This window comes from Prionailurus viverrinus, chromosome E3, assembly GCF_022837055.1.
Source record: "Prionailurus viverrinus isolate Anna chromosome E3, UM_Priviv_1.0, whole genome shotgun sequence".
Lineage (NCBI taxonomy): Eukaryota > Metazoa > Chordata > Mammalia > Carnivora > Felidae > Prionailurus > Prionailurus viverrinus.
The window spans coordinates 19,891,812-19,915,070 of NC_062576.1; the positions used below are offsets into that span (position 1 = coordinate 19,891,812).

A 23,259-nucleotide genomic window follows, 5' to 3' on the forward strand; every position below is an offset into this window, starting at 1 on the left:
GGGAGGGGCTGCAATGAGGACTATGTGAAATAACACGTGTGAGGTGCTTAGCACAGAGGATGTGCTCACGCGTGTTATTATTAAAGGCAAGCAACCCAGCGTCTCAAGTGATTCATCTCTCGAGTCGATAATACTAATGCATGCCTCACAGGGTCTCCATCCGCCCTGGATGCACCGCTCACATTTGCTCCCAGGACTTTAGTGTTCTCTTAGTATCCAGCCCTGGCCGTGACTTCCTGTCACTGCCCAGCTCGCTGCTTTGGCCGTGACAAAGCTTCAGAACCCCATCCTCACCCTGAGCCCGGAGCCCCTCCAGCCCTCCCGCCTGTTTGGTTTTTTTTTTTTTCCAAAAAAACTCTCCCCTTAGCCCAGGGGCTGAACCCAGCCAGTAGACGTTTTGTGTGGCCTGCCACGATGTTCTATAAAAGTTGTATTTGCTTTTAACAGTCTAAAAAGGTAAGCATTTTAGGCAAAACTCCAAGTTTTGGGCTTCTCTTGACCATTAGGGGCTATGTCCTTGCCTAACTGGCATTGCCACATGGCAGCCGGCGGCTGAAGCTGAGGGGTGGCTGCCCCCGTAGATGGGGCCCATGCTGTCCGGTTCACCCCTGTCCCCACCACTCCTTCTCGCCTTGTACTTTCCTCACTTCACCATCCAGCGGAGTCTGCGGGAATGTGAGTTTGTGACCCCCACGTGGAATGTCAGCATGTCCATTTTCCTGGCGATGGCGGGGAAGGGGAAAGCTAGTCACTCTGTGCTTCTGATTTCAATTTGATCAAAGTGGAGAAAGATAGAAAAAAGGCCCTTCCTACCACAACACACACAGTGGAACCCCAGTCCTGAGCATTTAGTCTGCAGACTGAGGGTAGGAGAGCATCGTGGAGTTGTAGCCTTATAAGAGCTAGAAGCCCAGAGAGGTTAAGCGATTTGGCACAGGTCACACAGCAAGAGAGCAGCAAGTTGGGCCAGGACCGAGAGGGGTGGTGCCTCTCTGTTTGCTTTTGGGACCCCATCTGTGTGAAGTGTGATGGCCTCACTGCTACCCTCCTCTCTTCCTCCCCTTGTTCCCTTCCAGTCTCCACAACCCTGTGGAAACAGAAGGCTAGCCTCTTCCCTCTCTCACAGGACCCTTGGCTGCCCTGCCCTCTCTGCAGGCCTTAGCTGGCATTTCAGCAGATCGATCCCTTAGGGGTGGGGGATTCTGCTGCCATGACCGTAGAAGAACCTTGGCCCCAAAGAGCCACTGAGGAGGATGTGTTTGTTGGTGTCCCTGCTGAGAGGCTGTGTGGTCAGCAGGAAGCTCTCACTCTTTCTCATGTCCCCCAAGGCAGGTGGTTCTTGCCTCCTTTTGTTTAACACCAAGGAGGGGAAGGAGAGGTGTGGCCACCCAAGGACGCCTGCTGGCCATGGCTGGACTGCCTGGGGCCCCAGAACCTGCCGTCATCAGCTCCTGGTCCCATCAGTTCTGGGGCACTGAGCGTGGCCTGGACCGAGCATTTGGGCACAATGACTCTGTGCCCGTCTGGCCTGAAAGAGAACTAGGGCTGCCCCCCTCAGCGGCTAGTTAACAGTCTTCCCATGGAGGAGGGCCTGAGGGACACTGCAAGGTGGCATCTATGCATCTCTGAATCGGCCCCCAGTATTCCCCTGCCCCTGCCCCCCACAGCTCCCAGAGGACAGAGTGGTTGACAGTCACTCTGTCCACCCCATCACCCTCCCCTTTCCTCCCCACAGTGTCCACTCTGCTCTTGGCTCCAAAAACCAGGCCAACCACCCACGTACCTCAGGCAGCAGCCCAGGGGTGCACCAGCTCAGAATTGCAAGCTGCAAACAGCAGGAAGTGTTCCAGTCCCAAGGTTTTCAAACAGTGTCCTGCGTGTGGGCCCAGAGGGGTCTTGGGATGAGGCACGGCAGGGAGGATGAGGCCCTGAGCCCCTCACCCACATTAAAAGCAGGGCAGTATTTTTATAGCTGTTCAATCTCTATTTATTCATTCTGCAAATATTTATTGAGCACCTGCTATGTGCCAGGCACTGTCCTTGGTGCTGAGCATATAGCCGGGAACAAAACAAAGCTCCTGTTTTCATGAAGCTGATGTTCTGGGGCGGGAGTGGGGGAGCTACTACTTCTGGGATGATGGAATAGACATCCTTCTCCCTATTCCTCCTGCTAAGTCCCGGCTAGCACTCCTGGAACATTATACATAAAGCAGCATAAGAGGATGCTAAAAGGTAGACACGAGACAGCAGAGAGCATATTGGTGAGTACTTTTTGTCCAGCGCATCCTGATCTACAAATGAAGAAGTCAGCAAGCCAGCAATGCGAAAAGGCGTGCACGCGCGCATACACACACACACACACACACACACACACACACACACACACCACGGAGTCCGCTTTCTATAGCCAAAGACCAGGAAAGGGGCAGCCTACCAAGACAGAAAGTTTAGCAATAACCGTATAGTGATACATAACAGACAAAAAAACAACAACCCCAACAACTGTGGTTTGACCCCGACTCATGCCAAGCTTAGACTCCCCTCACCAGGCTATAAGGAGGCACCTAACTGCATGCCCCCTCACCTGCTGTGGTGGTGCCAGAGTAGGGAGCTGGGACTGTCACTTTGCTGGGAAAGTAACAAGCCCCACCCATCCCCAAGTGGCGGTGGAAATCCCACGGGGAGCCTGGACCTCACCTCCAGCAGGCAGTAACAGGACTGAACGTTTTCTCCCTAAGACTGGGAGCGCCACTCTTCCTCAACATAGTGCTGGAATTTCTTGCTAGTGCAATAAAGCACGAAAAGTAAATAAAAGGCATACAGATTGGAAAGGAAGAAATAAACCAGACTTGTTTGCAGATGACAGGATTGTCTATGTAGAAAAGTCCAAGACATCTACCAAAACATGCCTAGACCTAATGTATAGGTTCAGTAGAGTCTCAGGATATGAGACAAATAATGTAAAAACCTATTATGTTTCCATAAACCACCATTGAACAGTTGGACAACAAAACTAAAAATACAATACCATTTGCATTCAACACAGTGAACACTTCATCATCAATCTAACAAAACATTTGTAGGCCTTCCATGGTGAAAACCACAAAATGCCAACGAAAGGAATCAGAGAAGATCCAAATAAATGGAGAGAGACAGCATGTTTGTGGTGAAGACGTCAGTTCTCCTCGAGTTAGCATACAGTTTCATGCAATTCCTGTGAAAATCTCAGCAAGATTTCTTGTAGGTATAGGCAAGATTATTTTAAAATGTATTAGGAAAGGCAAAGGAGCTAGAATAGCTAAAATAAGTTCGAAAAAGAAGGCTAAAAGTGGAAGGCTAAAATTGGGAAGTCTACCCAACTTCAAGACTTAATACATAGTTACGGTAGTCTAGATTGTGTGGTATTGGTGGAGGGGTAGACACACAGATCAATGGTGTGGAATAAGGAACCCCAAAATATGCCTCATTGATATTTGACAAAGATGCATTTCCGTTCCGTGGAGGGGGGAGTAGCCTTTTCAACAAATATTGCAGGAGCTACTGGACAGTCATAGGTAAAAAAACAAAACAAAACAGAACAAAAAAGCACTCGATCTAAACTCCATGCCTTATCTAAAAATTAACTCAGAATGGATCATGGACCTACATATACATTGTGAAATGGTAAAGTTTTTAGAAGAAAAAAATAGAAAATCTTTGAATCTAGACCTAGGCAAAGAGGTCTTAGATTTAATATCGATTGGATCAAAAACATAAAAGGAACATTTGATAAATTGGATTTCAGCAAAATTAAACACTTTTGCTCTGTGACAGACCTTGTTAAGAGGTTGAAAAGACAAGTTGCTGAGGAAGAAAAGACTTGTTAGCCTCCGCTCTGACAAAGGACTCGTAGCTAGGATCAATGAAAACACTCAAAACTCAAAAGGAAACAATAACAGCAGCAAAACAGCTCGATTAAAAAGTGGGCAGGAAGACATGAACAGAGATTTTGCCAAAGAGGATAAACAGATGGCAAGTAAGCAACTGAAAAGATGTTCACCACCATTAGCCATTAGGAAAATGCAAATGGAAACCATGATGAGGTGTTACTACACATCTATCAGAATCGCTAAAATAAAAAAAAAGTGACAACATGAAATGCCGATGCAGATGTGGAGAAACTCAGCGATATCGGGGAACAAATGGTTGATACATGCATCAGGGACGACTCTCCAGAGAATCACACCGGGTAAAAAAGCCAATCCCCAAGATACATGCTGTGCAATTCCATTTATATAGCATTCTTAAAATGACAAGATTATAGAAATGAAGAACTGATTACTGGTTGCCAGAGTTTGGGAGGGGAGTGGGTGTGGCTGTAAAATGGCCACAGGAGAGATCATCGCGGTGATGGATGGAAATATTCTGTATCTCGATTGTATCCATGTCAATATGCTTGTACTATGTATGCAAGATGTTACCATGAGGGAAACTGGGAAAGCGTACATGGATGGATCTCTCTGCATGATTTCTTACAACTGCATGTGAATCTATAATTATCTCAAAATAGAAAGTTTCATTTAAAAACAAAGAATAATAAATAATAGGGGGGAAAAAAGCTACAGGGGAATTACAGGGTGTGGTGAGGGCTGAGAGGACACTGAACAGGGGTATGTGATAGAGAGAGACTCCTCCTCTCGCTGGGTCATCAGAGTTGGTAGTTGACCTGCTCCTGGACAAGACTAGAAGTTCACTTTAAAACTAAGCTATGTAGAAGAAGAGAATGTATAAAAAGTAATTGTATAAGAACTTGGGTTGCCAATGACAGAAACCCAATTCAAATTGGCTTAGGGGAAAAAAAATCTGATAAAGGAATTTGGGCACCCATAACTGAAAAATCCAGGGATAATGGCTTCAGCTCAAGGATCTAGCTCCTTTCCGTGGCTCTGCTTTGAGGCAGCCTCATTAGTAGGTTGCATAGTGGCAAGGCAGGCCCCAGCAGCTCCAGGCTCAAATCCCACCCGTGTGGTACCCCAGGAGAAAGATGAGCCCTGTTTTCCAACAGCTTGAGCGAGAGTCCTGGGATCGGGTGTCACATGCCCATCCTTGAACCAATATCTGTGGCCAGAGGGAAGTGATGCTCTCATTGGCCAGGTGTTGGCCATGTGATCACGCCTAAAGGTGGGGTGGTGGGGTGGTGAGGCCAGCTCCGTACAAACCACATGACCTGGGAAGAGGGGAGCACTGGTCCCTTAACAGAATGGATGCTGGTCAGGCAAAACTAACCTGTGTATCCTTGTGGAATCCCAGAAAAAGCCTGCTTTTTCATTTGCCATCGTCATGCTTTTAATTTCCACCTGTCTAAACAGTACCGCACATTGAACTAGTCTTGAGTTTCATTGCTCAGAGGAGAGAGTATCTGATTGGACCAACTTCCCAGATGTTCAGCGCTCATCCAGTCATCTATGAACAGGGGGCGGGGTCACCTACTGGACTCTTTGATGGACAAGAGGGGCCAAGTGGACCCCATGCCTGTCTATTACAGCTACTCAGAGTTTCTGGGAGATCGGAATTAGCTCATTATCATGAAGGAACAAGGAATCCATTAATGGTTTTGGTGATAAGGTCCAGGTGATGATAGGGGATCCCTGGGAGAAAGGCTGAATCCGCATACTTCCCCTTGCTTTTCTTCTGGATGGCCAGGGGCTGACAAAGAAGGGAGCAGTGAGTGTGGGAGATGGGCTGCACTGACCTTGAGGAATGCATGGTGGTCACGTTGAGAGACCTAATGGGTGGCGGGCAAAAGGGGAGACGGGATGCTCTGAGACAGGGCAGCAAAGCTGAACCCTTGATTTGGAGGAAACCAGTCATCAGGGCAGAGACTGGGGAGCAGGGACCGGGAGGCCTGACCGGTAGAACCAGGCTGGTACCCACTCCTGGTCAGAAGTAGGTGGGAGACCATTTCTAGAACGGACACTGGGTCAGAGATGCAGCAGCCTGGACAGCTGGTCTCCTACCCCGTGCCGCCCTTCCCTGCTTTCCAGTTGTCGGTAGGACAGATTCTCCAGCCCCGGCTGGCTCAGCATACACATCAGGTGCGTGTGGCCAAGAGTCCGCAGCTGTGCTTGGAGGAAGTGGACAACAGAAAGCCACACGGGTCGTTATAACTTAATCTCTCAGGGGGAGAGTTTGGAGATGAAGTCAGATAGAAGTGGGTGGGTAGTAAGAAGGTTGAAAATAGCAATGGTAGTAATGAACGCAAGCTGTTCTTGAGTGCCCGCTGTATGCGCCAGGCACTGTTCTAAGACGTTTTGAATGGCTCATTTCCTTTAACCCTTGCAACCATGCTGTGAAGTGGTGCTGTTGATGTGTCCATTAAAGTGATATGAGGAATAAGAGGCAGAGGGGTTAAGCATCTTGCCCAAAGCATGCATGAACAGAGGTAATTTAACCCCCATGGAACCCAGCTTTTTGGGTGTCTGCCCCCATCCCCTTTTCTATCATCAACTTCACCTAATCACGCTCTCCCTCACTCCAGCATCCCCAACCTCCTGCAGACCGGAGACTGTTCTCTACTGCCTCATGCCTCCACACCTTTGCACACTCCCTTCCCTCTTCCTGGGATGCCCTTCCCTCTGGCAAAGGCTCACTCATCCTCCAAGACCCTGTGCAACACAAGCATCACTGTGTTCTGGTGACCTTCCCGGAGGCTGGCTCCCTTGGATAGAAGGCCTCGCCCTTTTCTTGCCTCCCAGTGATGAACTCTGTCATGTCTGCATCTGTGCACAGACTGTGAGCGGGGCAGGGACCAAATCCTGTTCCGCTCTATGGCAGCACCTGCTCAGGTCTGGCCCAGAGGAGGCAGCTGTGCAGGAGGAGCACTTGTCTGGTGGGTGGGGTTTCCTGTCCCCGGCCCACCCTCACCGTGGCACCTCTCTCCTCGTCTGTTGGCAGCCTGGCGTGGGGGTCCTTTACCTGCTGCATGGCAGCCTCCGTCACCACACTCAACTCCTACACCAAGACGGTCATTGAGTTCCGGCACAAGCGCAAGGTCTTTGAGCAGGGCCACCGGGAGGAGCCAACCTTCATAGACCCTGAGGCCATCAAGTACTTCCGGGAGAGGTCAGTACACATGGGGTTGCCTCTGGCCACCATTGGGAAGCCAAAGCCTGGGGCTCAGCCTCAGTGGCCACAGGGCTCCAGTCAAAAACTGGAGTGAGTGATCTGACAGAAGCATCCCTGGGCGGTTGTGGGGTAGAAGGGACGGTCTGGGTGAGGCAGAGTTTGGACCCCATTGCGTTGGAATTTCTGGGACATTTTGATGTTTTTGTTGGACGTGAGGTTGCCTTGTGCTCAGAACCCAAGGCACTAAGAAGAAGAAAACTGAGTCTGAGAGTTTGCCATTTAGCCCATGCTTCTTAGAACCAAGATAAGGGTGCACAGAGAATGAACCCAGGTCCCCTTCTTGGGCTCTGTCACAGCATTGAGTGAAAAGAGGACCCAGCAGTGGGGTTGTTTGTTGATGGCTGCTAGAGGAGGAGTCTCCTCAAGGTCAGGGACTGACCACCAGGCATCTGATCACCTGAGTCCTCAGAGTCCAGTTGGGAATAGAGGAAGTAACAATAAATGGTGAGTGTATGAATGGATGGATGAATGGATGGATGGTTGGGTGTATGTATGGTGGGTGGGTGGATGGATGGATGGATGGATGGGGATGGGTAGGTGGATGGATGGATGGGTGGATGGGTGGATGGGTTGTTGGGTGTATGTATGTTTTGTTGGGTGGGTGGGTGGGTGGATGGATGGGTGGGTGGATGGGTGGGTGGGTGGATGGGTTGTTGGGTGTATGTATGTATGGTGGGTGGGTGGGTGGATGGATGGATGGGTGGGTGGATGGATGGATGGATGGATGGGTGGACGGGTGGACGGGTGGGTGGGTGGATGGGTAGTTGGGTGTATGTATGTTTTGTTGGGTGGGTGGGTGGGTGGGTGGATGGGTGGATGGGTGGGTGGGTGGGTGGATGGGTGGTTGGGTGTATGTATGTATGGTGGGTGGGTGGGTGGATGGATGGATGGGTGGATGGGTGGGTGGATGGGTGGGTGGATGGGTGGGTGGGTGGATGGGTGGTTGGGTGTATGTATGTATGGTGGGTGGGTGGGTGGATGGATGGATGGGTGGGTGGATGGATGGATGGATGGGTGGGTGGATGGATGGATGAATGGGTGGACGGGTGGATGGGTGGGTGGGTGGATGGGTAGTTGGGTGTATGTATGTTTTGTTGGGTGGGTGGGTGGGTGGGTGGGTGGATGGGCTGTTGGGTGTATGTATGTATGGTGGGTGGGTGGGTGGATGGATGGATGGATGGATGGATGGGTGGATGGGTGGATGGGTGGATGGGTGGTTGGGTGTATGTATGTTTTGTTGGGTGGGTGTGTGGGTGGATGGATGGATGGGTGGATGAGTGGATGGGTGGGGGGGTGGGTGGATGGGTGGTTGGGTGTATGTATGTTTTGTTGGGTGGGTGGATGAGTGGATGGGTGGGGGGGTGGGTGGATGGGTGGTTGGGTGTATGTATGTTTTGTTGGGTGGGTGGGTGGGTGGATGGGTGGTTGGGTGTATGTATGTTTTGTTGGGTGGGTGGGTGGGTGGATGGGTGGTTGGGTGTATGTATGTTTTATTGGGTGGGTGGGTGGGTGGGTGGATGGATGGATGGATGGACGGGTGGATGGGTAAGTGGGTGGGTGGATGGGTGGTTGGGTGTATGTATGCTTTGTTGGGTGGGTGTGTGGGTGGATGGATGGATGGATGGGTGGATGGGTGGATGGGTGGGTGGGTGGGTGGATGGATGCATGGATGCATGGATGCATGAATGGATGGGTGGATGGGTGGTTGGGTGTATGTATGTTTTGTTGGGTGGGTGGGTGGGTGGTTTGATGCATGGATGCATGGATGCATGAATGGATGGATGGATGGTGGATAATGAATGAGTGGAAGATAGGCTAACTTTCTAGTTAGCGTATTTCCTGGGACCACCTCCTTAATAAACTACCTGTCAAATCCTTATCACAGGGTCTGCTTTTAGGAGAGCTGACTGGATGTGTAATAATGCCTCTCAGTGGCAGGGAACTGAAGGGTTGTCCGGAGTGATGACAGAGCCTGGGGAGGAAAAGGGGGAAGGAGGCTGCGGGGCTGGGCAGCATCGAGGAGCTGGACTCTTTGCGGGGCATTAGAAGGGCTTCAAGCCTAGGAGTCGCATGTAGAGGCACACACGGACCTGTCTCTCCTGTGCCACGTGGGTGTCCCTTCTGTCCCTTGAGCACTGCAAGCTCACCCCCTTGGGGCCCTTCGCACTTGCTACGCCCTTGCTTAGAAGACTCAGCTGGCTGGGTCACTCAGGCCTCGGCTTGAATGCCGCCTGCTCAGAGAGGCCTTCCTTAATCACTCGATCTAAATTTGCCCCACACACTCTGTTCTAGTCGCTGTTGTTTTCAGAGCACCTACACAATCTGACCTTATTCTGTTTGTCTGTTGGATAGTTTGCAGGCTGTGAGCTCCACGGCAGAAGGCCTTCGCTGTCATATTCCCCACTGTATTCCGAGCACCTACAACTAGGCCAGGCCCCCTAGTAGGTGTTTATTAAATTGGTTTTTTCTTGGGGTCATAAACTGAATTCTTCTCTTGGGAGACCTCAGGCCTGGCTGTGCCTCACGCTCATTCAGCTCAAGCTTTATGATCATCAGGAGGATTTAGCTTCCCAGCACCCCCACGCCAAAGTCCCAGGTCAGGGGTCCAGTCCCGGGGCAGCTCAGCTGGGGCCAGGAGGGGGGGTCAGACTAACCAGGCATACAGGGCCGCCTTGCCCCCAGGCGTGGACAGAGCACACTCATTAGGAAGGTGGCAGTAACTGGCGTCTCACGGAACCCCCAGTAGGAGCTCAGGAAGCGTTTATAGCAGCCATACAGCCCGATGTCTGAAACCGCCCCATTAACACTGCACCAGCTGCCGCCTCGGCCGTGGAAGAGCCCGGGGCACCCACGGCCAGCCCTGTTTTGCTGAGACAGAAGACAGTACCCCATCAGCAAGAAGTTGCCGTTTGCCAGTGCCCTGCTTGGAACGGTCCCTAACAGCTCAGGCCCCAGCAATGTGGGGGCAGATGAATGGGACCCAGCATATGGGCAGAATATCACTTTACGCGTTCATAACTTGAACATTATGCAGAGGTTCATCAAATTTTATTTCCCTTCCTCTCTGAGGAGAGCATTTCAGCTTAGCTGGGCTGTTCTAATTTTTTTTCTTTTTTTTCTGGTGCCTTCCCCACTCAGAGCTCAGAGCACATGGATAGATCTCTGCACAGGTGGCTGCAAGTTGCCCAGCAGCAGCAGGGCTGACCTTCTGCAGTGGCCAGTGTCCTCAGAACTGCAGCCACGGACAGGAGGGGGGAAGTCCCGGGGGCCCACCGTGCCTTTGCTTCCTCCTCCTTGGGGCTGGGGGGTGCTGTGGAAGGAGCAAGGGGTGGAAGGAAGACTCGATCTGTGTGCAGGCATGTTCCAGTCCTGTGGCTTTGCTGCTGTGTGACTTCAGGTAAGGCACTGAGCCTGTCTGGGCCAGTGTCCTCCGACCCCAAGTGGGAGAGCCCTGAGCCGTCAGCAGCCTGGGAAGTCACACTATGATACCCCAGGTGATGTGCTGGGTACGTTTTGTGTTTAGGCATCCATTTCGTCTGCTACTCATGTGAAATGTAAAGCTTGGTAATGATGACTTTAGGATGATCGGCCTAGGAGACGGCATTTCAGATACTGGGAATCTAATAACCGTATGAATAACCACAGCAGACGTATGGTGCATGGCCTGTGCCAAACACTCTTCTGTCTGCTCTAGATTGTGGCCTCAGTGAATTCCACAGCCCTGTGTGAGGTGGTAGGTACTATTGTGTCCCCATTTTATAGATGCAGAATCAAGGCACAGAGAGGTAAAGTGACTTGTCTAAGGTTACACAGCTGGTAAGTGCTAGAGCTGGGATTTGAAGCAGGCCACGGTCAGTCTCGTGAGGTGTGGCCTCTCAGGACTGGTCAGAAGCCTCTGCCTGACACTGAGGTGGGAGCTGGGTTTGCAGGGGTGAGTGAGGGGAGTCTGCTGAGGGTCACAGGGTGAGAGTGGGGCTGGTGCCCTGGGAGAGGGTGCAGGGTCTCCCAGCCATCCCTGCCATTCCTGTCTGGGGGAGAGGCATTTGTGGATCCCCCTTCCTCCAGGCCTCTCCTGCTGTACCCTGGACTGAGGACAATTTTAGAGGTTTTGAAATGCAGTGGGATGTGGAAGAAAGGGGTGTGTGTGTGTGTGTGTGTGCGCGCGCGCACACACGTGTGCACATGTGCACACGCATGCGGAGCAGAGCAGAGACTGGGGAGCCTCCCCCTGAGTCTGAACAGCCTCTCCTGCTCAGAGAAATGTCTGGAATTAAGCTCTCCCAGTCACCCTGCCTCCCATCCCCGAGGAGGGCGTCTTAATGGGGCCTCCGGAGGGGAGGGTCGGAAGCTGTTGAACGAAAGGTAAATATTTGCAGGCCCGGCTTTCTTGAATGCTTAATGTTGAGATCTGCTTTAACGACGCGTGGAGGAGAGCCAGACCTGTTGGATTGGACTCCAGGAGGAATTCAGCTGCACTGAACAGACATCCCGCCTCCCTGGGGAAAGCCGCGGGGGTGGGAGAGAGAAAGTTCCGGGGCTTCCGGAGGGAGGACAGCTCCTGCCCCTCTGCTGGGGCCCTTCACCTTGCTCTGTGGCATGGCCCTCTCTGAGCGTGTGCATGCTGCTGCCTGAGAAAGCCGGGAATGGTCTCTCTGGTCTCCACTGGGTCCTGGCTCCTGGAACCTCAGGGGCCCAATAAGGTATCTGACCGACCCTCCCTAATAATTACGTTGCCGATCACAATGCAGGATTGTACTTCCTGTTGCGGGCGCTGTTCCTGGGCCTGGCCTGCACGTCCTCGTCGAACCCGGGCTGTACTCACTAAGAAATCCACCAGGGTGGAAATTGACGCCGCACGCAGTTTACTAGCTGTGGGTCCGTCCCCAGCTGTGGGTCACCTCGCCTCCTGGAGCCTCAGTTTTCCTGGCTGGAAGATGGGCTGACACCTTCTTCGCACTTTTGAAGATTACGTGAGATGATGCAGCGGAGCATCTGTAACTAAACCAGGGCCCCCCTTTCCCCAGCCACACCCCTGCCAGAAACCTCCCTATACAGGGCAAGTAAGACACGCTCCCTGCCCGAGAAAGGGGCACAGCACGTGCTGTGCTCTTGGCGGCCGCTGGAGAACTCAGCAGAAAGACGTGCTTTGTTTGGCCCCCCGGGGTGGTTTCCACATTTTTCGATTTTGGCTGAGTTGTAAAAATCAGGAGAGTTCACGTTAAAACATCCAGGCGTTTGCTTCTCACGAGAAAGCGGACGGTCTGGCCTCGCTGGGCCCCTGTTCTTGAGTGGTGTCTGTGGGCTGGAGGGAGGAGCAGGTGCCCCCGGGGAGTCCTCCGGGCTCTCCATCACCCGCCTTGCCCCTGCCTCGGCGTCTAGTGAGCACCCCAAGCATGGGGTCTCTTGGAGGTGACGGCAGGCCGAGGGCCTGGGCCCATCCCCGGGAGCTAGAAGATAGAAGGGCTTTCAGAGATGAGACCCTTGAGCCAAGTTTTGAAAGACACGTGCAGCGCTCAGTGGCCAGAGGGCGGTGGGTGAGGGAAGGCGTTCTCAGGCTCAGGCAGCAGCATGAGCAAAAGCTGGCGGTGGGGGGGGGGGGGGGGGACACACAAACGTATTTAGGAAAAGCTGAGCAGTTTGGTTGACTTAGGAGTGGGAGTTGGACCTGGATCCCCGATCTCTCTCCTCCCACAGTGCGGGGGCGACGGTGTGGGCTGGGAGCCCTCCCCAGGCCTGCTTCCCGGGGCCCAGCCCTCGCTGGTCCCTGGAGGCAGACACGGAGCAGCTGGATGCCAAGCGGGGGGTGGGGGGGGGTGGGGGGAGATGGGCCCGGGCATGAACGACTCCCACACCGTCGAGGGGCTGAGCCCCACTTTGCCCATCCCCCTGCCCAGTGCAGAGGGGGCCCTGACGCTCAGCACGCACCCTCCTCCCTCGGCCCCCCCCCCGCCCCCGTTCTGTTAAATGGCAATGCTCCCAGGGCTCCTTCTAGGCCCTCTTCTGTCCTCAGTTGACGTGAGCCTCAGTGGCCGCACATGTGCCAGGACTCCCACACTCTTAGTCAACCCCAGACCGCCTCACTCCACATCCATCTGCCTCTTTGTTGCTGCTACTTCGGATTCTCAAAAGCACCCAAAATCAGCAGGGCCAGGACCGACTCACGATGGTCTCCTCCAAACCCGGTCTTTTTGCCGCATCTCTCTGCCTCCTGGTCCGGCGTATTGGAGCCAGACCCCTGCGGGCCCTGCATGGTCTTCCTGCATCTGGCCTCACCCCTGCCGTCAGCCCACCCCCTCCCCTTCTCTGCACTCCTAGTCTCCGGGCACCTCTGCCCCCAGCTTTCTGCCTAAAACACCTCTCCTGTTTCCCGATAGCTTCTCGCCATCACCTATGCGGCCACTGCCTGGCTTCACTGAGGACCCCGGTCCCCTTCCCCTGCGTGCAGCACCCCCTGGGCCCTTGCGGTCCCCCAGCCACATGGTTCCCCTGCCTGCAGGTAGCTGCTGGACTGCCGTCCTCTCTGCCCGGAGTGCCCCCCACTCTGCTCTGTCGAGGTCCAGCCTTCAGGTGGTGCCTCCAGCCTTGACCCTGAGCTGCACAAACCCCCATCTGTCCTGTAACAGCCCCGTGAACCGTCCCCCGCTGCACTCCGTTCTAAGCCCGCAGGTACTCAGCAAGGTCCACGGGGCAGGGACGCCTGTCCGCTCACCTGTTTTACCCCCCACCAGTGTGATGGGTAGAGCGTGCGGTTTCCCACTGTTTCCCTGGCTGAGCTGAACAGCACCCCGCCTCAGGTGTGCCCACCGCCCTGTAGGCCAATGGAGGGGCTTAGAGGGCACCACAGGGCCCCCGGAGCCCCCAAGAGGCCGTTGAAGGTGAGGTGGGGGTTCCACTTGGTGCTAGTGATTATTCGTTTTTTTTTTTCCCTAAGTCGCAATTTCTCACCCATGTGGTTCTGAAAATAATCTCAAGGCGCTCTTCTCTAGAGGTCTCACTTAAAACCCTAGTATCGGAGAGACTGGAGAGAAAAAAAAATTGCCAACTGCACGTAACCATCAGGGAGGGCATTGGCTACGTGGATATTTATCTTTTCCGTTATTTTCCAAGTGTTTCTTTCGCATCATGATGATACCACTCACGAGATGGGAAGAGCAAAAAAAAGGCATCATTTGGAAAAACTCATTTATTTCCCCCTATTTTGGAATGGCACTTTTGATAAGACGTTGTGGAATCTTAATTTCCCATTTGTGGTCATCGGTTTGCCGACGTTTCTTGTAATTCCAGCCTTTTATTCCAGTGCACACGGATCATTTCAGAATCACGGTGTCCTTTGTCCTCTGCGACTGTCCCCCGATATTTAGCCTCTGAGACCTATTCAGGCACGGCATCCTCTCACCCGGCTGTTTCCGCGGCCAGCAGTGCGCCTTGCGCTTCCTCACTCTTTGTTGGGGTCCTTTGAAATCACCGTGTATTCTGGAGAGGAGCGTGACGCCCAGAAATGGAAGGTGGCCCCGTGGACACTGCGGGACCCCCGCCCGGCTCCACGATTAGGCCGCCGGCCGCCGGTGCGTGAAAAGAAAGCTAAGCGCACAGATGGGCCCTGGAAGTGGAAAGCGATCGAAGGGGAGGGGGGAGCACATCTGGAAGGAACGGCCGCTCCCTGAACTCCCACGTGTTCTGCTAAATAACAGCCAGCTGGAGGGGACATGAGAAGCGAGAGGGAGCTGGCTAGGCTCCCCCCTCAGCCCCCGGCGCCCTCCTGCCCCACCGGCACTGCTCCCAGCTCTTTGGTGATGCCCATGTGTAGCCAGGACTATGGGGGGGGACCCTGGAGGCCTGGTCCGCTGGGCCGCAGCCTAGGATGCAGAGGGCGACCAGAATGAAGCTTCGCGGAGCCCCACACGCGCCCAAAGCCAAGGGTCCGGCGACTGGCTCCTCAGATGTGATCCCAGGCCAACGGCGTCAGCCTCGCCTGGGAACCTGCTAGAATGCGGCATCTCAGGCCCCGCCCCAGACCTGCCGAACCCTAATGTGCGTTTTAACCAGCCACTCTGGTGACTGGTGGGCACTACTAAGTCCAGGAAACCTGGGGGCCGGAGCACAGAGCAGAGGTGGCCCGCGTGTGACTCAGGAGGCGGACGTGGCCAGCGGGTAAAGGAAGGCCCCGCACCCCAGCAGCACTCAGAGTGCAGCCCATTTGCAGACATCCACAGTGACGTGAGGACAGGAGTTGAGGTCCAAGTTTGGAGGCTCTCGCAGAAAGTGGAGGTTGCCGGGGGCCTGGGTGGCCCAGTCGGTTGAGCATCCGACTCTTGATTCCGGCTCAGGTCACGATCCCGGGGTCGTGGAATCAAGCCCCGAGTCCAGCTCCACGCTGACGGCACAAAGCGTGCTTGGGATTTTCTCTCTGTCTCCCTCTGCCCCTGCCCCCTGCTCGAGCATGCACAAGCTCTCTCAACAACAGGCAGGAAGGCAGGAAGGAAGGAAGGGGCTGCTGGGACACCCGAGCTTGCTCTTCGTATGTGGTTTTCCCATTTCATTTTCTAGTAACTCATTTTTACTGTATTTTATTTCAAAAAATTGGTCCAAGGTAGATTGAAGATTGAGGGGGGAAACGTACGTACCAGTTCATACCTGGGAGTGGCTGGTGGCTCGGAAAACAGAAGCCAACCCGGGCACGGCGAGAGAGGCCGACTTTGAGGATGGCACAACAAGGTCACAGGGGAGGGAGGATATTCTGGAAGGGCTGTGCTGGAGAGGCCCTGGGGCTCCTGCCACAGCAGAGGGAAGGCCTGGCAGAGTCCCTGGCTGTGGCGACTTGACCTGCTGTGGCCCTGCTGTGGACCTGCTGTTTGGCCCTGGAATTAGGCGGGCAGGTACTGGGGGCCTCCTGAGGAGGCGGGACATCGGCCTCACTTGCCTGTAGGACCTCGCAATGCAGGTGGGGCACGTACCACCCGGCGGGGCAGGGCGGGGTGGGGTGGGGCGGGAGGGGGGGGGGTGCGGCTGAGAATCCCTGCAGGACACGGAGAAACACTCAAGATACGAGGACTGATAAACCTGAGTTCACGCGCAGTCCTGCCACTAGCCAGCCGCGGGGCTGGAGCCGATGTGCTCCGTGGTCAGTGACGTCACACCGGTCCCTTCAGATCAGCCACGCCGGGAGTAGTCACCAATGCCGCAAAGCAGGGCTCTTGCCCTCAGGGTTAACCTGCGCCAGCACACTGCTAAACCTGGGGCAAGTCCCTAGCCTATCCTGCCTTTAGTGTTCACGTCTGTGAAATGGGCATGATGCTAATGGCGGTGGTGGCGGTGACTTTGGTAGGGATGCAGGTTTGCGTGGGTGCGCACAGACCCCAAATAGTGGGGATTTAGACAATTTACGAGTTTCTTCCTGTCGCGCTTGAAAGTCGGAGTGGGTACCGTGGTTCCTGTCACCCTTCCCCGGGGCTCATTCACTGGGCACCAGCCACAGCATCGACTCACTGTGAGTTTCTGCTCTGACTCTCCTTGTCCCCACTTTGGGAAGACTCTGTCTCTTCTGGGGCAGAAGGCTCCTCGCCTCCTCTTCCCCCTCCTCCCCTCCCGCTCCCCCTCCTCCTCCTCCTCTTCCTCCCCTTTCTAGTCCCCCTCCTGCTCCTCCCCCTCTTCCTCCTCCTCCTCCTCCTCCTCCTGTGGGTGCCCTCTACTCTGAATCCAGAGATACCTGATGCCTTGAAGCCTTTTCCCTGCTTTTTCCAAAACACCCCTTTCCTGTGGCAGCACGTGGCTCAGGTCTGACTGATGGCATGGAAGGAGGGAAGGGGTGTGTGGCTCCTTTTGAGGGGCGGGGATTGGTGAGCATGTTAAAATACCATCCTTCCACGTCAGGGGCTATGAGGTGAAGTCACAGAGGGACAGGCCATAAAGGCCCCGGGGGATGAGGGCGCTGGCGACCATCGTAATAACGGTATCGGGAAGAACTCTACATAGCGCTTTACATGGAATCCTTCAGCTAATCCCAAAGCCGCCTCGAGAGGTAACCTTCTTCTGCCCATTGACCAGAGGAGGAAATCAAGACTCACAGGCGATCGGGACATGTCCAGACTCAAGTAGCTCACAGAAGAGACGCCCAGCACCCGCAGAGGGAAGCGCATGGTTGGGGGGGGGGGGTTCGCTGCCCCTCCCCCCACCCGCCGCCCGCCCTTCTGAGCACTGCTTCGGTCCCAGCACCCCCCATTTCCCCATCAAGGCCCTTACTGGGATTTGTGGGTAATTTCTCACACCACCGTTTAAAAAAGAAAAAAAGCCTGTCTTCAGAAAGCACATCATATTTCCTCCAGGACATCACAGGTCAGGTCAAATGTAATTGTCACCTGGTGCCGTTAGCCATTGTTTCTCTCCTTTGCGCACGGTGGAAAGTTCTCTCCTTTCCACTCAGCACCTTGGATGCTCCCCACGTGGGCTGATCTCAGCCTCGGGCCGTCTGCGCGCCTCCTCTCTCCCTTCCTTCCCGGCTAACCAAACGCTCGGCTAGACCCTGAGGCCTCCGAGTGGGGAATGAGCGAGATGGCATCCTCTTCTCTCGGACTCCAAAGCGTACCGGGGAAGAACGATTAAGCAGGTTTGCGAGCAGTGGTGGTGCACCTGTCTGGCGTCCTCACTGCGTCAGGTGCCAGGCTCCGGGCTCCGCACTCGCCAGCGGGGCGGTGTGCTTGTCCTTCCTGTCATGCTTACCGCTGTGTGCCCGTTGCCACATAGAAACCGCTAGACCACGGGATCCAGGTGAGCCGCACAAGGCCATGCTGCCTGCTAATAGGGCTGCCGTCGGCCGCGATCCCTCCTCGCCGCAGGGCGCAGGGCTCAGTCGAGCCCCAAGCATCCCCTCGTCCTCACGTGTTTCCTGCTGGGAAGCACTGGGGGGCTATGGGAGGGCCTGATGCTGCCACGCCGTAGCCCCTCACGAGGGCCCGCAGGTCTGTTACTTTCATGGACGACTCGGGTAGAGAGGGCTGTGTGGGAGCAAGGAAACCAGCTCTTTCCAGAATGGCCACACGGCACAGCAGAGAGACAGACCTGTGTGAGTCCAGCTCCCCGTCTGAGAAGTGAGCAGGTCCCGTGGCCTCCAGCATGCGGCCCCAGTGGCAGGTGCGGGCGGGCTCCTTCGACGCAGCCTCTGCTGGTCCCAACAGGTGGTTCTCAGCCCTGGCTGTGCGTTAGTGTCGCCTGGTGATTGAAACCTCCCAGGGTGACTTCGGTGGAGAACCCTTGTTAAGACCAGGGGTTAACACACTGTCTCCTGAAAACCAAATCTCGCCCACCACCTGCTGTAAATAACCTACTAAACAACACTCTCATTGGTTTACACATGGTCTGCGGCTGCTTACAAACTACAGGGGCAGTTGAGTAGTCGGGACAGAGACCGTGTGGCCAGAAAGGCCTCACGTATTAACTATTTACTACCCAGAGCTTTACAGAAGAAGTTTGCCAACACCTGGTCTAGGCAGTTGTCCGCCCTGCCAACCTTCTGAATGAACATTCTCTAGCCTAGAACTTAGCATGTTAAGTCAGGATTAACGTGAGCTTAAGGGCAGAGGCCCCTCTGAGTGGTACCTGTGGCCCCTAAGCCCAGCACAAGGCCTGGCCCCAGCAAATGCTTACTAATTGGCAGGTGTTCTTTGATATGTTAACTATTGCACTTTGAGCTTCTTGGCCTGGAGGTTTGGGTGACCAGGGAGGGGAGGGACCATACCGGGTGGGGCCGGTTCTCTCCTTAGACACCAGCTCCTTGGCGCACTGACCCCTCTCCCCAGGGCTGAGGGTCCCGGCAGAGCCCAAGGAGAGGTGCACAGCATGAGGCCTGGTGAAGAATGATCTCAGAAGATAAGAAGCCATGAGAACTAGGAGCCTGGGGTAGATGAACAATCGGTTCAAGGTTAAGGCTGTGAAACGCAGGAGGATGTTCAAGGCCCATTACATGACGGGGCAGGCATCTGTTGACCCAGAGTCACTGGACAAGGCCAGAAAGATGGCCCTCTGGGACAGGGATGGGCTCAGCTACACGGTCCAGCCTCCATCCAGCGTTTGAGTTTCACAAATGGTGATAGTCTCTCCTTGATTACCTCTGGGGATGGGGGCTTAGCATCTTGCAGGTTAGAAGCGTGAGAAACTGGACAAACCCCTAAATATCTGTCAGTAGGGGATTGAATGTTAACTGTTCTTTCACATACAATATGAGGAAACGGATGAGTGAGGTTTACGCGTACTGACGTGGAAAGATGTTGGAGATTTTTGTGGGTAAGAAAACAGGTTATAAAAGCATGTTTAATTTGAGACTATTTATGTTAAAAAAAAAAGTTTGAGTTCTGAAAAGATATACACTAAACTCCTAACAGTGGTGATCCCATTACATGGAGGTGTCATTATAGGGGGACTTTTGCTCTATTGTGTGGGAGTTGTAGTTGTTGGAATAAGCCTGTGCTATCAGGAAAATAACAAAGATGCTTCTACTAGGGATGAAAAAAAAAGAAGCAAAGAAAGAAAAGAAAAGAAAAGAAAAGAAAGGGACATTTTTCCTTGTATGGAAACTTCTCATAGCATTGACGAGGCTATCTGCCGATGATATCTGCCTTCCTGTAGCATTAACACTTAGGGCTTTGTTCTGCTGTCTGGAACCATCCAGGCCCTACAAAATATTTGTTAAAAAAACCAAAACACGACAACAACAACAACGACAAAAACTGTGTTCAGAGTTTGCTCCCTGGGAAGCCTAGGCCTAGCCCCTCAGCACAGTGGGCAATCGTGGGTGCTGTTATACAACACTTGTCCTTTTCTGACTCGTGTGCGAGCTGCCTTCCTACCCGATCAGAAGCTCTCTGAGGGCAGAGACTGTGAAGGGACGTAGGCACTTCTGGGGCGCACCCAGCATCTGGTGTAGATTGCACAGAGCAGGTCCTTTGGAAGTTCTTGTTGAGTGAATGAATGAATGAATGAATGAGCAGTCCGAGGGAACCAAAATGATCAGTGCATGAGTGTTCCTGTCCCTTCTACTAGGCATCTGGCATGGCTTGCTGGTCATTCATCACCTTCCCATGTCTCCTTCTCTAGCCCCGCGCGTCTGGCCACACTGGGCAACTAGACGTAAGACGCGCTAGGAGGAATCCGAAAACAGGGGTGGGGCATTTGCCTGGGAGAGGACGGAGACGTCCCTGCATGAGAGAAACGAGGGTGTCAGTGCAAAGAGGAGGCGAGTGGAGGAGTGCAAAGCAAGTAAAAGGCAAAAAGGAATTGAGGAAAGATATCAAAACGTACGGCCACGGGCGGTGTTCTCCCGCAGACACGATAATGATTGGAATTGTGTCTACCTCTGGGGACCAGACTGTGCTCCTGGAAGGGTGATGCTCCTCTGGACTGGACCAGGTGGAGCTCTGCAATTTATCTGGGTTACAAAGAGGCGAGCGCAATGTGGGAACACGGCCCTGCCCGGTCTCGGGCCCAAGCAGTGCTGGGCCAGGGGTGAGGGTTTCCGTGTGCAGCTGCCCCCACCAGACCCTCGTCAGCCTCTGCTCCGTGCTTCACATCTCTGCCACACCAATGCCAGCCCCCTCTGGAGCTGCAGTGATCCTGAGACGCCAGAGGAGAAGGCAGCCACACACGTTGGTGGGAAGGAGCCACCTTCCAAACCTTCTGTGCCAGAAATCAGAGGGCCGGGGCTTTGTTTATGCGTAGACATGCCTCGAGGAAGTGCTTTGATTTAGTGAAGAAAAGAGACCCAGCTGATAGGAGTCCATTGGCCCCAAATCAGAAAATAGAGGGAAGCAAAAATAAGGCTACAGATTTAATCCCTATATTCTCATTATCTAGGGTTAGTTCCTGTTAGCCTTTTGGTATCGATTCTGCCAAATAATCTTTTGTGCGTCCCGGTGTATAATTTTTAAATCAAGCTGTGCGCAGTCTTTTGTCGTGTCCCGTTTGCGTCTTTTTGTGGGAACACGTGGGTTGGCGTCCCTGCTCCGCCTCTGACTTATTAGCTGGTGGCGCTTGACTGGTCTCATTAGCATCCAGTGCCTCCGTTTCCCCATCGGCAAAGTGGAGATAATGACGCCCATCTAAGGGGGTTGCGGGAAGGCTCCCACGGGGCGGGGGGGTGGTGGCACAGAGTTACTTTGCACAGTTGTTCTCGCGGGGAAAGGACTGTACCTTTGTTCAGGTCCTGGGTCTCTGCCAACTCAGCTCGCTCTTTCTTACGCAGGCTTTTGGGTCCTTTTCTTTCCAGGCTCGAGGAGGAGGACCTTCACTTAGATTGTCGCCACGAGAGACACCCTGCCCGTAAGTGGCCTCGTCTGCGGTAGCCCACGCTACAGATTCGTGGGCCATCTGCGGAGAGGGGACCCCGGAGATGAGCCAGGCCCGCCTCTCCCCGCACCCCCGCTCGCTCCCGCAGACACACACCGCAGATGGGGAAACCGAGGCCCGGCACCTTGGGCTGTAGCCAGTCTTCTGCACGCGGCGGCCGTGGCCCTCTCGCCATGGGGGTGGGCTGCTGGGAAAGCGAGAGGGACGCTGGGTGCCTAAGGGCAGGCAGGCGAACCACAGCTCAAGTCCAGGTTGGGTTGTCCGGAAGGGACGACAGCTCCGGGCTCGACGGGAGGTGACAGTGGGCAAGATTTGGGCCGTGGAGGCGTGTGGCAGCCAGAGTGCACTGTCTTCGTCTACCTGGCTGTGGGGGATGCCATCGGCAGAATCTAGGGCACCCATTAGGAAAACAAATGTCTGAACCAGAAAGCGAAGGGAGGCGAAAGGAGAGAGGGCCTTGTTCCAGACGGAAGAAGAGGGAGCCAACGTGAGATTAAAGTGAAAATGGCAGCATCTCAGCTAAGCCCGCCGGATGCCCACCTCACCCCCCTACCAAGGGCCTTTCATGCCTGATCTCATATGCTTGCTGACCCCGAGCATGTTGCAGTTGAGGAAATTAAGGCTCAGAGAGGTGGGGTAGCTTGCTCAAGGTCACACAGCTTGGCCACCTGTGGCAGAGCAGTTCAAGCAGACGCTGTCCGTGCCTGCTGTCTCAGGGCTTGTGGGAAGCGAAGTTTCGGTGCCCTCCGGCTGCCGGTATCTGCATCTCTGTGCCAGGGGGCTTCCCCTACCTGCGATCACAGAAGGAGGGAAGTGCCTGGGGAGCTCCCTGCGTGGGCTCACTCCAGGCCTGTGTTTGGCCTGGTCCCCTGCAGGGTGAACAGATCCGGGTAGTGGGTTTCGCAGCCCTCCCGGGGCTGGCCGCCTTCCTTCTGTGCACCCTGCACCTCCTTAACATCACGCACGCTCCCGTCCCTACCGCAAGGTCTGCTGGGGGAGACTCACACTAAGACAGTGGAGGCTTACACCCAGGTCTGTCTGACCTCAGGTCCCGGGAACTGAAGGAGAAATGGCTCAGCTTGAAGGGAGGGGCCGGGGAGGAGAAGAGGAGAGGTCTGGTCCTCACTCTGGGGGCTCCCGAAGGACGCGCTGGCCTGGTGAGGTGGCCAGAATGCCAGCGATCTGCCTGAGGAACGGGGCGGTGGCGGGGCGGGGGGGGGTGTTGCAGTGGACCCTGGGCTCCCACACTGAGATTGCAGGCCAGGTGTCTGTGCTGGAGTGGAGGGCTTCCTGGAGGAAGGGGTCAGGAACCAGGGCATGGAGGGCGCTGGGGAGGGCCCACCTCAGGGATAACAGGGGGTTGCAGAAATCCCTCCGAGGGGCTCAGAAGTCACGTAGTACGGACGAAGGCTGAGAACCCTGGCCGTGTGCAAGTGCCATCGGCTCCTGCTTGATCCTGGGCCTCCCCATGCTTCCTGTAGAATGAGTAGGAAACTCTGGGTGGAAAGAAGCCACGGGGCCTGTCTTGGGGGCAGGAAAGGCCAATCCCTGAAGCCCGAGGACGAAGAAAGAGTGGAGGAGACCCAGTCTGGCTCTAAGAGCAAGCCCCGGAATTAAGAATGAGGACACCCAGGGTGGGGGGAACTGCAGAAGCCCTCCCCCCCCAGCCCAGCCCCCACGGCCCTCACCCCTGCCCTGGCGCCCATGTCATCTCCCAAGCAGCGTTTCCTCCCCAAGACAAGCATCACATGCAATCCCCAG

At 54.6% G+C, this 23,259-nt stretch overlaps 1 protein-coding gene across 2 annotated transcripts in view; it reads left to right on the forward strand.

The window, feature by feature from the left end:
* Positions 1-23,259, forward strand: part of GSG1L (GSG1 like) — a 207,294-nt gene that overhangs the window by 173,478 nt on the left and 10,557 nt on the right. The window contains exons 5-6 of one of the 2 annotated variants that reach the window (XM_047839288.1): positions 6,934-7,101; positions 21,419-21,471. In XM_047839288.1, coding sequence (XP_047695244.1) covers positions 6,934-7,101; positions 21,419-21,471 — 221 coding nt within the window. The remainder of the gene's footprint in view (positions 1-6,933; positions 7,102-21,418; positions 21,472-23,259) is intronic. The other variant, XM_047839287.1, reaches the window with a different exon arrangement.